General features: G+C 39.5%; 1 protein-coding gene across 5 annotated transcripts in view; it reads right to left on the bottom strand.

Moving 5' to 3' along the window:
• The window catches only part of diaph2 (diaphanous-related formin 2), a 373,093-nt gene that overhangs the window by 157,028 nt on the left and 200,240 nt on the right, over positions 1-15,825 (bottom strand). For all 5 annotated transcript variants that reach the window (XM_079556323.1, XM_079556319.1, XM_079556321.1 and 2 more), the window contains 3 exons: positions 14,965-15,066; positions 11,607-11,846; positions 4,902-5,031 (listed from right to left, as the gene is read on the bottom strand). In XM_079556323.1, the coding sequence (XP_079412449.1) occupies positions 4,902-5,031; positions 11,607-11,846; positions 14,965-15,066 (472 nt within the window). The remainder of the gene's footprint in view (positions 1-4,901; positions 5,032-11,606; positions 11,847-14,964; positions 15,067-15,825) is intronic.

The following is a 15,825-nucleotide window of genomic DNA, read 5'->3' as shown; positions in this document are numbered from 1 at the left end:
GTCACTATTTGGCACTTACCATTATAATTGTTTTTATGTTTAAGTTTAATCCCTTTAATATACTATAACTATGCCTATGCATAAATGTGCATAGTTCTATGTCCACAACCCTATTTTTAGACTAGCAAAGTGAGAGGCCATTATTTTGGAGAGATAATTAACTTTAAAAAAAATCTTATCTTTCACAGAGTTTTTTGATTGGTTGCCAATGAAGTGTAAAGACCTCACCAGTGAGTCTGGTTTTGTTGGATTCAGCTTTTATCTTTGACTGGAAATGTAACTTTTAGCTAATTGTTTTAGTTGCAGCTTTAGTGTGCTTGAGTGTGTTCTGATTATGTGGATGTGTGACATCAGTGCGTCAGTCGTTCACCGTTTCCCATTTAGACAAGTGCAATAGGTGGGGGTGCATAGACACCCTTTTTAAGACAGTCTGGGTTTAATTTAAGTAAGTACATAAGGTGTGCTTAATTAGGTAAAAAGGTATGCTTAATTAATCCCCGTAGGGAAATTCTGTCTCTGCATTTGACCCAACCTCAATGCCACTTGGGCGACCTGTACAAGCAGTGAGTGAGCTGCCAGCGTGGGCCGGTGCTCGGGGACCCATCTCCATGATGTGCAGCCAGGCTGGTGGTCAGAAACACCTGGCCTGTACATGTTTTTAGTGGTAGGGGAAACCGGAGTACCCGGAGGAAACCTACGCAGACACGGGGAGAACATGCAGTCGCTGGTGGGAATCGAACCTGGACCTTCTAGATGTGAAGCACGAGCGCTAACCGCTGTACTACCATGCTGCCCTCACAATCATAAAACTCTTTGCTGTATCTGTTAAAAAAAGAAAATAATAACTGCATACTGGTCGAATGGTAGTGTAAATTGTCTAAATATAAATAGAATAACAATTAAAGCCACAAGTGGCGATAAAGGCCCTCACCCCTGCTGGCGCACTCCCCCCCTTGCTACAAGCCCCCGCTTGCTCTCAACCCTTGCGACCACCCCCACTCGCCCCTTGCGACCGCCCCGCTCGGTCTCGCCCCTTGCGACCACCCCTGCTCGCTCTTGCCCAAACCTGCTCTCGCCTCGGCCTTACACCCAACCTGGCCTCACTCTTGCCCTGGCAAGAAAAGAGAAAGCATTAGAAAAAGAGTCAAAGTCATATTTGAACTGGCAACCTCCTACACCAAAGCCCAGCGCATGATCATTGAGCTGTTACTCCATGCTAATGTGGGCCTGATGTGGGCGACTGTTCTCTAAATTTCTGGGCCGAAATTCATTCCCAGCATGCCACTGGAGGCATGGTCATTTTTCTTAATTATTTCCCTACTATCCCCCCATTTCTTTCTCTACAGTTCCGCATATTTTGAAACCGTTTTTTCTACGTTTTTCATGAGGGTGAGACCATAGGCACAGATTCATGTTCTTCCCAGTAAGTGTTCAGTCAAAAAAAAAAGTCAAGGTTAGAATTGATCACGCAGTCTCCCAGTTGGGAACCCAGCACTCTACCTATAGAGCTACACAAGCACAGGAATTGTAACAGCTGTACGGAGAAATAACTTATGAAATGCCCTGCACTCGTGTATTTTATGGTTGGACAATGTGTGCATGTAAAAGGAGAAAAGCATTAGAAAAGTGTCAAGTGTGTGTTTGAACTAGCTACCTCCTACACCTGAGACCACCATACTATCACTGAGCGATAATTCCATACAAATATGGGTTTGCCGAGTCCAAAAAAAAAAAAAAAAAGATGTGGTTGGAATTGATCCAGTTGTCTCCAGGATGGGAACCCAGCACTCTACCAATGGAGGTACACAGTGTGAGTGATTGACCCAGCCGATTGTAGATTTATTGTATAAAACACCCCGCACTCATGTTAATTTTGCAGAAAATGGCAGTTTAAGTAATATTTATTGAATAATTTTGTAATTATAATTAGGGCAAATTCCCTGGGCCCCTAAAGATTTGAGAGTGCTCCAGCCCTGCGGAACACTAGATAGATTAAGCAATATTTTGGTGAGACCCATAGTACGAGGAACACACAGAGATACGGACAGGAATCAGCTGATCTGAACTTCCTGTGATTGTACAGTTGAGGAAAAAGCTGCATTTAGAGCCAAAAACCTTCAAATTAAAGCTTCTTTCAGGGAGAGAAGAGTAGTATAAATATGTACGAGTCTAAAACTGTGGCTTTTGTGAATAAAGGGGGAAAGTGGGAAAATTGACAAATTTCAGGAGAAACTCTGACAGAGGCCAACATGCAGCCAGAATAAGAATTCTGGCTATTTTCACGGAGGATGGGCGGGCCACTTAACAAGCCACTTCAAAAGCCAATTTAAAGTAAAAATGTTTGTTGAAACATAAGATGAGTCCAGATAGTTTCCCAATTGAAAATTCAAAATGGCCGACTTCCTGTGCGTCCGGGCGTGGTGCTCCAAGTCAGTTTTTGGTTTCTCCTGATGTCCCCTTTCACTGTACCGAAGGGTTTGGGCCTACGCCCAGAAACACACATTTTCATTTGAATAGGGGTCAACATTGATGGTGCGCTGTGGAGCCATTTTGTTTTGGGCGTGGCTAATTCATCCATTTCCATAAATTTTTACGCCGCTCGAATGTCTCCGCTAAATTTGGTGAGTTTTTGGCACAGGTCAAAAATGCAATCGTTTACGGAGAAAAAATGTAGAAAACCTAAAATAACAGTCCTTGACGGGGACTGCGTCCGGCTCGGGCCTAATTACTACAACTACCATTATTGTGGCTGCCATCACAAGGCAACAGTCATTAAAAAGTTAATAACAATATTGGTGTTTGTAAAGTCAGACACTTTCATGTTGAGGTACAAACAGACAGATCAGATAAACATATGTCCTGAAAACTGCTCTGAAGTGAGAGAGCTGCCCCAGGGTTTGTTCATTATGCCTCTGCATTTTCCCCATTACTGACCTTAGAACCAGACATAATTACAACAACCACACATAGACGGTGAGATTAGACAAGGAAGTTGAAGGAAGTCTGTTGCAAAAACACAATACTGAACTCAAAAACTCATAACATAACAACAAAACATAAAAAAATATAAAACACTTACGAAGACACAAAATATGCAACATTTATCAAAGAATTGGAGTGGAAGTACAGACCAAAATCAAAGCAGAAAGTGCCAATCTGCTCTCCTGGGGGAAAATGGTTCACCGCAAGAACTAAGAGTCAAAAACAGCCAATCAAGCCCAGAAAATGATTAGTTTGATGGGAAATTACCCATGGCTGATTGCACTTATCAATAATTGGACAGCTTCCAACCAAAGATGGCCTTCTGATTACGTTTAATCCTGCTCATCACTGTCACAATCCCCTCTCGACAAACCTCCTGACAATCAGCCACTGACAAAGACTTCAGGTGTTTACTAATTGCACATTAGATACCCTAGCTCAATATGTCTTTGAAATGTCTCTAACTGTGTACTGATTTGAATAAATCGTATTGAACAATTTTGTGATTTGCAGATTTAGTTTTGTCTTCTGTGTGAGTCACAGGTTCATGAGCCTCACATGATTCTTATGTGGAGGAGGGTGCAAACCAATCATATATTGATCGCACAACTCCACATCAACAAACATTGTGTAACTTTGAGCCTTGAATTTTGGCAAGTTTTGAAAGGGTAGCCTATTTGTTTAGAAGACCATGTTTATATATCAGGAGAATTAATAAAAATCGTCCACAGAAAACTACACACATTTCATCTTATATTTATCTAAAATTGGTTATACAAAGGTCACCTTTAACAGGACGATAAGTTTCGGTAGAATGTAGTCACTGTGGTGTTAAAAAGAGAATGTACTGTTAAGGCTTGACCTTTCTCACCGGGGAAGTTAGCTTTCTATAAAATGCAGTGGGGCCCCGATGTAAGTGAAAACTGTAATAGTTTGAAAGAATTTGGACATAATTGGACCCATACAACCTAACCTTTTATTGTATGAGATTGTAAACTTAAAACTTATAAACTTGACATCCATTTAAAGTTGAAAGCCAAATTCTGCAACACAGCTGCTGATGTGGATTATTATATGTGTGAAGATTTGTGAACATTTATGTTTTTCAATAATAGCTTAATGATCTCGTAGTCACATAAACTATTTTGGTCTATTTGCATACCCCACTAAAACACACAGATGCTCGAAGTGAAGTTAGTAAAAGTAATTCAATAATACAATGTTGACATCACAAAAATTCGCCTGGAATAAGAAGCTTTAGTGTCGGTTGTTTGTATAACTGTGCCCACTGGTTAAACAGTGAAACGGCCCTGAAGCAAATTGCTTTACTTGCCTCACTACTCTTTCAACAGTTCCTCCAGGGTTTCCACAAGACACATTTATTTACTTGTCTCAGTCAATTAAGTGTTTTCCCCTTGAATAATTCATTTCCACAAACTGACAAAGTTGATGACATTTCAATGAACGAAGACAGCCGAATCTAAATATATATAGTGATTGAAGATTATTCAGTCCACTTACACAATGGCTGGCAGCTTCAGTCAAGTGCATAATTAGTGGAATTAGATTAAATAACCAATTAGAGACTAACAAAGTAAATAAGCCTGCAGGGATTCCACCAAATGCTCCAGAATGGAATTAAAGTGAAATGAGTTTATTGACAGGCTAACTCTTTTTCTGTCACATGGCGAGGCTGCTAACACACATTAAGGGAGAGGATGGATAAGAGAAGGAGAGGACAATGCAAGCTAAACTGAATTCATTAAGGAAATCAGTCAAAGTCACACCAAAATGTTTAGTGTCGTGTTGTTGATGCATTAGCATAACCATGGCTATGTCGTCTTCTACATGTCCTACTGGAAGGAAACACTGAGAGCGTACACTAAAATGTCGGTCTGAAGTGTTGTTATGGGACTTACCTTTACTTGCACTCTCCACGTGTTCCAGTTCTTCAGGAAACCTCATGATTTCAGAATAATTCTCTTCACACTTCTCCGCCAGAAAATGAAGCAATGTTGTGTTGTGGCCAATGGATTTAGTGTCTCGGAGCTGCAGAAACAAAGATGTTATTTCACTTTTATTCATTTTACTTTTTGGTAATTAGTAGCATACTTTGTGTGTTTTTTTTATTATTATTATTTGGGAATTTAAATATCAATGTAAGGCATTTCGGCTCTTACATTATAGTATTAATATCTGACTTTCCTGAGGTGTTGATGGCCTACATATGCAGGATTACTTAAAAATGCACAAAACGATCTAATTCAACTTTTGACAACCAGACAAAATGATTAGAGGCTCAAAAACTCAAAAAACCTTTTCAGAACTTACAAAAAACAAACTTTGCATATCAACAAACAACAAATAAATATGACATTTTTACAAGATAATATATAAAAGCACTTAGATGTGCTGTGTCTTTACAGCACAGTATAACCTTGAATGAAGCGCTAGATAACTGAGTTGTCAATCATTTAAAATTAAGTCGAAGCAAGGCTAAATGCATATACAATGTATTTCATTCAAAAAGTAGTTTATTGCACCTCGCCTTTAATAAATGATAAACCTGACTTAAAAGGGAAGTGCTAACACAACCGCACACTTTTTTGAAGAGCTTCTGCATTGATTGAACAAAACAAAAGCTCTCAAGCTCTTTTAGTGTTGGTGGTTTTTTTCCCAAAATAGTGCATTGAGTTAACGCCAGAGAATTGCAATAGTGTGTCACTCTCAATTAAAATTGAGGTGAGCTTTGTATGTATAAAAGTGTGACAAGTGACACTTCTAAACACAATTACAGCAGAGTACACAGCAGCAAACGGCGGCGTTCTCTGGAGGATAAAGCAGGAGTGAAGCCGCGCAGTGCAGCATGAAGTTTCAATGAAAGAGCCGCGTCGTGTTTGCCAAGATACACGCACAAACACACAGCAGAAGAAGCAAACTTGTTCCATATTCATCCCTGCCGTGACTGCCATGCTGTTCGAATGGCATGCTGGGAAAGCTAATTAGCACAACCCACTTATGTGTACTCATACTGATAATATCTGCGCCTGCAGTTGGACAGGCCCACACTTATGATGCTGTTGTATTCTGCCCTACAATTAACAGACCGAGACATACCCACAAACAACATATTTAATAGACTGCTCACAATGGAACACTTTAATTACAGGAATTTTAATTTTTAATTGTCAGTACTTCCACATATTGTCAATAAAGTATTCCGGTGATTTCAACCTGGACCCAAAAGCAGCAATTAGGAAGATTTATTAACAGAATATTACTTTTTCGGCGTTCAGACCCCGGCGGTAGACATTGATATAAGAACTGAAGTGAGAAGTGAAGTGGTAGTGGTATGAAAGACCTGTGAAGATGCGCAGGCAGATGGGGTGGAGGCGGGTCGCAGCACAGCTGGGAAGCGAACAAACCATTGCTAGAGGCTTAAAAGCAGGACTGAGATAGATGATTGGCTGCTACGGAGGGGCGGCTCTTACGCTGATAGGCTGAGGTGGAGGTGTGGCCCTCACGGTAGTGATCATTGGCTGGAGGTAGGTGATGCTGATGCCCAGGTTGAATTAATGCCTAGACTTCATTTGTTGATTTCACCAGATAATTGTATTTATATTAAACACAAACAAATTGATATTGGTGCTGCACTGTCACCAAGTGCAGTGGTTCCCAAACCTTTTTGTCCATGTAATCCTGGTGCTCAGAAAAAAAGTGGTGAACTAAAATGTCTATTAGTAAAAAAGACCCAAAAAAATAACACTCCACTCACAACATTTCCTTTAAAAATACACAAATATGATTTCCTTCCAGTTACATTTGCAAGTATTTCAAGTACCCCCTGCTAAGTGCAAACATACAGTATAGTCCACCTACAGAGTCCCCATAGCCCTGATTGGGAAACACTGGCCTAGAGCAAGGATAAACCTCTATAATTACAATTTACCTCAGTTGTTGTTTTGTTACTTTGATGTTGTGGCGTGCAAAGTTTTAAAGTTTTGGAAACCTTTCGCCCGAGTGGTTAGGATTGCACTTTGACAGCCTCAGTGTTGTGAGAAACTCCTTGCTCTATTTCATGCTTAACTTTTCTGGCTAGAAATATATATTTAAAAATGCAAATACATAATTTTAGAAGATTAAAATAATTCCTTTGATAAAGTTAAGTATCCATCCGCCGCACCTCAGGCTGGAGACTTCATGAGTGCTTTCTGATAGTGTGTCCTTAGTCATTAACCTGAACTAAATCTGTGCCCAGGCAGAGATGGTGAGTGGTAAGAAGCAAAACCATGTGGTGCTTTGTAATAAGGCAGCCATAAAAATAATCAGATGAAAAGTATATTACCGCTACAAGGTGAATATAGAAAACGTAGTGAGGCTGAACTATGACCATGAGCCTACGCAGCCACCAAAACTTTTTGTAGATAGCTATATAGGTACACCAAACAATCACCTAGAACCTCTTTGCATTTCACTTTCATTTTTCTGTGTGAATATTATGCAATTGGAAAAGGAACATATATTGTGGTGGCCTCATTGTGATGGATATGGAGGATAACTTTAATCCTCAAGAAACAGAACAGTTATGTCTGAACATGAAAATGCAGGTTCAAACTTAAACTGTTCATAAAAAGTCAAAGGTTTATTCATGAATACATAACAGAGTTTCCACAATAATGTACTTCAAACTAAAAAAAAACACACTGAAGTGTTAAAAGTATTATTAACTAATCATTTAAGTGGCGATGCTTTAGGTGAGCTGCATATGAGTAATTCATTTTTTCCCCCTGCTGTTTGCACCAGCCACTTCACTTTACACATGTCTAGACTGGATTGGAGTAAACATGTCTAGTTCAGTCACTGGCTATGCAACACTGACTGAAACATTTCATGGCCATGATACTTGATAAAGAAGAAGCTATTTGTAAGCCCTTGGTAATTTTACAAAACTTATAAACACTGAATTATGGTCTGTTAGTAAGAGGAAAACACAACTAATGGGAAACACAATCAAGTCAAAATTTGGAACCAAACACCAAAGATACCAATTAGTGAAGTGTGTTATCAATTAACTAATTGGCTAATTTGTACTACACTATTTGTACTGTACAGTAAACCTCCAGAGAATAAAGCTTTCGTATAAATCAGAGTGCAGTGAGTGTGGAGTGTCAGTGGAGATTCAGGTACCGCCTCAGGGGGCTGATTGGACCAGTATTGATGGACAAGGGAAAAAGTCTGCTTCCTCACTTTAGTCAATCAAGTAAATGGCCCCCTGGGTGTCAGGTCTCTGGTATCTAATAGGCTCATCAGGGAGGGGACGTTGATGATGGGAATGAACAGTAAAAAGGGAGAGTATGAGCTGACCCTCCTCTTCTGTGGTTTTGCACAGTTGCCCCCAGTTCCACAAGGACACTGCAGTCCCCCAGGGGAGCCAGTCACCGCACGTATATTCACTCTGTCCTTACATTGGTGTTCAAAGGAGAACATAGACAGGTGTCAGCACGAGTGAGCGAGGGTGGAAATTATTTCCTTATGGATTGTGCGTTACAGGTCATCACTCATTAATCATATATTCAAAACGGTGAGGTCAAAATGTTAATATCTGGAACGGATACTGCTTTTGAGGGTCGAAGTGTCTATAGATCTTTTATGTATTTTTATGTTTTGCCTCAAATATTCAACTTGGCAATAACCTTTATATTGGTCCAAATCCTAGCTAAACACAGCACTGTCATCAAATAGGTAACTATGAATGTTTGGTGATAAAGCGAGGAGTCTGCGTCAGGGAGAGTGACTGACAGCTTCATCCACCAGGCTGTTCCTCTTCCCTCCCTCTGCTACTACCTATTATGTATATTTTATACATAACATTAATATTGCTCAGTGTTAACGATTGTCTTATGGCACAAAGGGAATAAGCAATTCCGATTCGGCAGGCACTTGACATTTGATTGCATTGACTGAATTTACAAACATCCACAATTTTGATATTACAGTTAATCTCCAAATTTAGCTCTTGCTATGTTGGATACATGTGCAAAAACAATGCTGAAAACAAAGCTTTTAAGATAAAATAATTTAAATTGCATCTGAGAAAGGGCACAAATCTGTTAATGCTTTTGAATGCCTACATATAAGTGTTTCAACCCCATTCCAATGTTTTTCTGATAAAATATATTTGAACCAAATGCCAATGGGAATTACTGGCAATCCAAGTGACATCTTGCATTAAAGATAACTCCATATTTACACACTAATTCCCAGTACCATTGAACACTTACTTTTCTTATTATTATCCTCCATCAAACGTGGTATTACATCGCAGGCTGCAGTGTGTTTGGCCCTTGCCTCCACTCTATCTACACGAGTGAAATTGAACAATCAGGCAGACGCAATCCTTCTATAAGTGAGAGATCACTGTGTTCCCATACCAGCTCTCTGGCCATTATTACTTCCCCGTAGAAATGTGGTTTTCCTTTTATATATTTATTTATTTTTATTTATATATACACAGATGAAATGCTGTTATCTCGTAATGCATAGTCTCACCATGAGTGGTCGATGTGTTTCGCTAAGTGGCTTTTGTAATGAACGATCTAACACTCTTGTTTGTAAATGGAAGCCAATTATTGACATTTAAATGCAGATTAACCACACACTTTTAGCACCAATATGGACTTGTTTATGAGGCGAGTGTACCATGAATGGCAAAACACTTTTGTCAGAATACACAAAACATATACATATACATGTATACAACGAGGTCCTGATAATGGAAATGGAGTGCAGTGTCTAAAAAAGTGAGTCTTATGGTCTCAGGAAATGTGCCCAATCTATTGAGAAAACAAAAAAAGAAAGAAACTGTAAAATAGGTCTAGATGGTTAAATTTCTTGCTGTGAGACAAAAGCGCCAACTGCTGCATGAAGATTAGAAGATAAACAGATGTGATTTACTAGTATACGCAATATTGAGAATCAATTAAGACACCTTCCCAAAATAATCCAGCATGGCCAAAGTACTGATGAAACTGCACTCTTCATTGTGTAACCATTCTTCTTACTTTTGCATGTTGTAAAATAAAATAAAGGTTTGTTAGAAATAATGATCTGTTTTGTTATCCTGATACAGTGGTGGTTTACAATATAATGAGTGAAAAGGTACAGCTGATAAACAAAAAAAAACAGCCAAAATAATTAGTTTTCTTAGTAACAGTGGACAAAATAGAGCTTTCTTGGCTCAGAGAAAAAGTTTTGTCCACATCATGTTTACTGTGTAGCAGTACATTTTTTGATTGAAGTTCACGCTGTTAGATGTTGGCATCAGCGACTAGGCAAATGGTCAGCGGATTTAGATGCCAAGGCAGAATGCAATTTAGTAATCTCTAAAGGATGTTTTATGAAGCGCCATAAAACGGGAAATAAGAAGTGTACTTAAACTTTGGGAATAAAATGTCAACAACAAACTCACAAGAAAGAGAGCCTTAAAAAGAACAATAAATAATCTAGAATAGTGTTTTCTGAAAATCTTCTTTGGATGAGGTTTGTGGTTTATAGTATCTTTGCTAACTGCTCAGGATGTGATGCCAGTATCGGCTCAATTGATTACAATCTAAAGACAAATGTTAAGCCAATACCTATTTTCCCACAATAGTTTCAAAAACAGAACTTTCATCGACTTAATCTCGGTGTTGATATGCCATACCTATTTTGAAAGAAACACCTTCACTTCTAGAGGTCAGTTGTTAGTAGTTTTCCTCTTCAAAGACATTATTTTAATTGTCGCGCAATCACCGGCAGTGCAAATTGTGCTATGGCTTTAACTAATCAAGGCTAGCTGACTGTTTCATGATAGCTGTTTATTTTAAATGGTTTGAAGTTAGTAATGCACTTGCTAATATAAAGTTGTGCACATTTTAAATTCCACCTTATCTCCATGTAACTTGTGATGAAACATTGGCTGCATTGCCTGTGCTGGACCTGACCTGTTTGTCCTCTCTCCTCAGCGCCCAGAATAATGCTGAGGGAACAACATACCCTCTTGTCTCACTTCCTACCTGATGTGGCCTGAAGTTTGTGTGAACGTAGATCCCTTTCAAGTGCTCTGTTGTACTCACTGTTAGCTGTGTGTGTAGCCAAATTGCTTTTTTCACACCTCCTGCATGCTGTGATTTATCTGGCAGTGGACAGTGGAAGTTGGCTCAATTCCCCAGTGCTAATCATCTCTCTAATCTTCAATATTTCCGACTGAATTGTGAGCCTCTTTTAAAGAATTGGTATCGCTGTTGAAAAAAGTCTCAGTTGATAGTGCTTGGAAAAGGCCAAGCAGGGCCTTTCTTTGTGGAGTTTGGCTATTCTCCCCATAGAATCCCAATGGAGATTGCCACAAAATACCCACCTAGATATCTTGGATATATATGTGGCTTTAAATGTATTTTATATTTGAATGCGTTATTACATTTGGCTTATTTTTGTTACAGTTTTAAAAACGTACCAAAGCATAGCATAACAAACATGTATTTATTATATAATTGTCTAAGGGTTAATCAGCATCGAGAGAGAGAGAGGGAGGGAGGGAGGGAGGGAGGGAGGGAAGGGTTGATTTCCTGTGTGGTTTGGAGTGTTACCTTGCAGAGGAAGCTGATGTTGAATCCAAATGTCTGTGCGTTCCTGGAGCCAGCGTTCATGTAGTTGCCCACCAGGAGCACCAGCTCCAGCAGCTTGCTGAAGCCCTCGCTCTTCTTCACCTCCTCGCAGGCGAACGTCACATTCATGATGTCGGGCCGGATGTTGTTGACCTGCTCCTCGAACGTCAGTTTGAACAAGATGCCATTGAGCCTCGGCCGTAGGAGTTTCACAGAACTCATCTAAAAAAGAGATGCAAATATGGAATACATTATGGAAGAGGTTATTTGCGCGTTACGGCTGTCGCTCTGGGGAATTGGATGTATGTGTAAAGCATATGAATTAACAAAGATGTTTTTCCTCTGCTGGGGCGAGGGGAGAATCAAGTCTATGTGGTGCATTGAGGAGAGCCACTGATTTAAAAAATGTTCTATAACTCAAACCGTATGCACTGCATACTCAGTAGCGATAAGCAATCTTTTGTAGCCACAGCTGCCCTGGGATGGACTGATGGAAGCAAGGCTACCAATTTGCGCCAATGGCTCCGCTAACCACCACCAACAGCCACTTGCACACCAATCACCCAAGCTTCCTGGAATTAGATCTCCAAACCTGCCGCATTCATCTTCAAGTCCTTTTCAACTGACCAAAATCACACCAGCTTTTTTAATACGTCTCCACTTTTAGAGAGTTATATGAGAAAAGATATCATCCATTAACAAAGTTAAAAAAACAAATCGATAATTTGACCATCTAACCTGCCCTCCACTTCAGTAGTAAACTATAGGCTCTTCAGAATGTGTGAACAAAACTTATTAAAAAAGACCTTGGTTTGATGAGCCACTTTTGACCCCATGTTTCAGTGGTTTTATAAAAGCTGGTAAACTAGAATAAATGAGATTTTCAAATTGTATAATAGCTTGTGAAGCGAATAAAAGTGAGGTCACATAAGTCAGTGACTTGTGACTTGTTTGATATAAGTTTCCTTTTGAATTTAGATGCACTATGCTACTATTGAAAACTGAGATGATTTGCAGAAGAGACACTTTATACTATACAGATCAGAAATACCCTTTGGCCAAATGCAAAGCCAGAATCAAAATATAAAAGCAAATGCAACATACACTACTTTGGAAGTTTGGAAACACTTTATGGACAAAAGTATATGCAAACGAGTGTCAAGTAACTTCCAAGTGGATCCTCAGGAGGCGCTGCTCTTCCTGTCCCTGTTATTTCCCTATGAGTTAGTAGCAACGTCTTGTCCAAAATGAATAAATAGCTCAAGATTACATGGCAGGCAGTGAGTTACTGGTGGACAGTCACAAGCATCATGTTAAAAACATTGCATCAGGAGCAAAGAATTCACTGGAGGAAACTTGCTGCTCATCATAGTAGGTGGATTTGTTTTGAAGCTCACGGCTAACGCACAATAAAGATTTTGATGACCCTGTTAAAAAAAATTGGCCTGTCCTTAGTATCAATATTTTTTAGTTGTTTAATTTTATGGTATATTTATGTATATATAATATAGACTGGCAATTTTAAAGAATTTAATGGGTCATTTCACCCATGTGTTCATTTACACATGGAATAGTTTAATGCCTGCAATGAGAATCATAAAATGTAAATAGTGCTGAAAATAAAGAAAAGCCAAAACATAAAAAAGTGCTTCCAAACTTTTGACTGTTAGTGTATATATTATTTACCTTAATGAGTAAACTTTACTCCTCTAACATGTTACATGTTTCAACCAACAATTAGTAAAACCTATGTATTGTAATAGTGTAAAATTATACAAAACATTAATAAAAAGTCATAAAAATACTAAATGCTAACATTCTGTTTTGCGGTAGGATACAGATTGCTGCATAATACAGCTCCTGAAGGCAATCTTAAGATCCCACTAATTTTTCATTACCATTCAATGTATTTATATGGATAGGCAAGTTTCTGGTGAAAAATATCCTTCGACGTACTTCCCAACAGGCTATCCAAAATGTTCCACACACACTCCTCTTCTCACTGTCTCATCAGCACCTGCTCTGATTTGTATACAATAAGCAGACATCACAGAGAAAGGCGGTGTGGCAGTGACAGCTTCGGCAGGGAAAGGCTTGAACATGGCTTATTTCCCAGGGGAACTGAATAGCTTCTTGTCGAGGAGCCACTTCATCAGAGGGCTGGTATGTCATCGCTACATTGGTGAGATCACGGAAAAGACCGCCGCCCCCAACTTTCATTATATCTGTTCAAAGGCGTAGGCATAGAAAAGTGAAAATCTACTGCGAGGGGGCCCCATCTGCAGCCTACACGTAATTTAACATTTTCTTGGTGTAAAGTGTCGGAATGTACTTCTGTGATCATGGGAACATTACTTCTAAAGTTGAATTCGCTTTTAAAAAACAGAACATGAAAAGGACAATTAATTAAAAGTAATTATAGAGATGATGAGGTGGAAAGATCATGACAGCTGTGGTTTATTCTGCCATAGTTCATTTCAGTTCTGTAAACCTTTGTTACAGCTCAAAAGAAAAAAATAATGCTACCCATCTTTGAAAATGTATATAGAGTAAAATTACATTTGCCGGTTTACAATAAGTTTTGAAGCGTTTCATTCTCCGAAGCAAAACATCTAACATTGAACATACATAAATTGTAGATGATGGAGAGTGCTTTGAGATGCACCATCAAGTGGTTTGAGTGCATGCGCTTGCTTTTTTTCCAAAAGAACTTTATAACAGGCAGGATCTTTTTGCCAAAGGGTATGTTTTTATCGTGAGACAACCTTGACACGGGATGTCAAAACATTGCTTTCAGTGAGGTGTTGAAGCTGGATTTGAATCATAAGAAGTGTTCTTTGCTAAACCGCTCCAATTTGTATATTAATGCAGCAAACTTTTTTTCAAGTGCACTTTAATTGGGAAGAACAGGCTAAATGTTCCTTGATGAACAAGGGACACAATACAGTAGTACAATTAAATGTTGAAGTTAAATGAACCGTCAAAAAACAATCAAAGATTTAAGAGGATTTCTGGGTTGGAGGATTACAATTTATGGGCCAAATTTGACTAAATTCAGGAGAATGTACTATTTTGTGCAGTGCAGCAATAACCCGCTAACAACAAACTTACGACTGGGGGATGTACAATTGCAAGGCTTTCAGACATGTTTGATCAACCTTTTTTAATGCTTATTTTTGGAGTTAAAGCCAATTGAAAACAGGCGCCGGGCGGGTGCACAAGGTGAGCGAAGGCACAGACCTAAAAGTTAGCAACATAAACATAAACTGAGCAAAATTTCATAAATTGCAATTAAGACCGCAGCAGCGACTTTTATCGGCAAAACAAAACAGTTACTCACCACTATGCCGAACTGTTCAGACTCCACCAGGTCGTCGTACTCACTCTTCAGCTCAGCCAGCGCGCTCAGCTCTTTCTGCTCGGGCAGGTTCTTTATCAGGTTCTGCAAATACACAACACGGGCACATTTTGGTTAATATCTCATTTCCCTTTTGCACTGACAAGAATCATGGGACACCTTACACAGTGGAAAGAGAACAGAGAGTGTGCGGCCGCTGTGTGCCAATTATCCAACATAGCGGGGGACTCCTGGCGTTCTACTGCATAATCCACACAACCTTGGGAGGAAAAAATGAGCTTGCTACTAATTTGTGACTTTTCTTTGATTATATGTCGCCCAAGGAAGTTGTAAAACAAGTGCAGAAGTTTGAGATTAAGACGGAGATGAGCAACGGGCCGTGTTTTCTGTAAATGTTAATTGTTTGTGTGAAGGTCAGTTGAGTTAATAAAATTGACCAGACCAACTTTTTACCTTCTCTTTTCCCAGCGGAGGAGGAAGAGATAGCGGTGCCCTTTCCCACACAGTCACAAAGCCTTCTTGCTCATTAGCTTCCTAAATATATTCAGCAGGGGCAAACCTAGGGTCACAAGCGCACATGCTAACCTAGACAAGGAAAACACAGCGAGACACTGTTGTGTTACTGGGCTGCAGCGCTGGCTGACCACTCGGCACAGCTCAGCATGGCCCAAGTACACAGCCCACTAATGATGACATCTCAGTCCTTCCCCGGAGGGAGCGGAGCATATAAAAAGTGAGCCATAATGCAGCAATTCCTGTTTGGGAGAAAGCCATTATATCAGATATTGCTTGCGTTTTTTTTCTTTTTTGGTGAGTCCCCAATTAGGCTCTGTAGAAAGCAAT

Source organism: Gobius niger (genome assembly GCF_951799975.1).
Source record: "Gobius niger genome assembly, chromosome: 5".
Taxonomy (NCBI): domain Eukaryota; kingdom Metazoa; phylum Chordata; class Actinopteri; order Gobiiformes; family Gobiidae; genus Gobius; species Gobius niger.
Note: the sequence above shows the minus strand (reverse complement) of the source record. Positions and strands in the feature narration are given on the sequence as shown.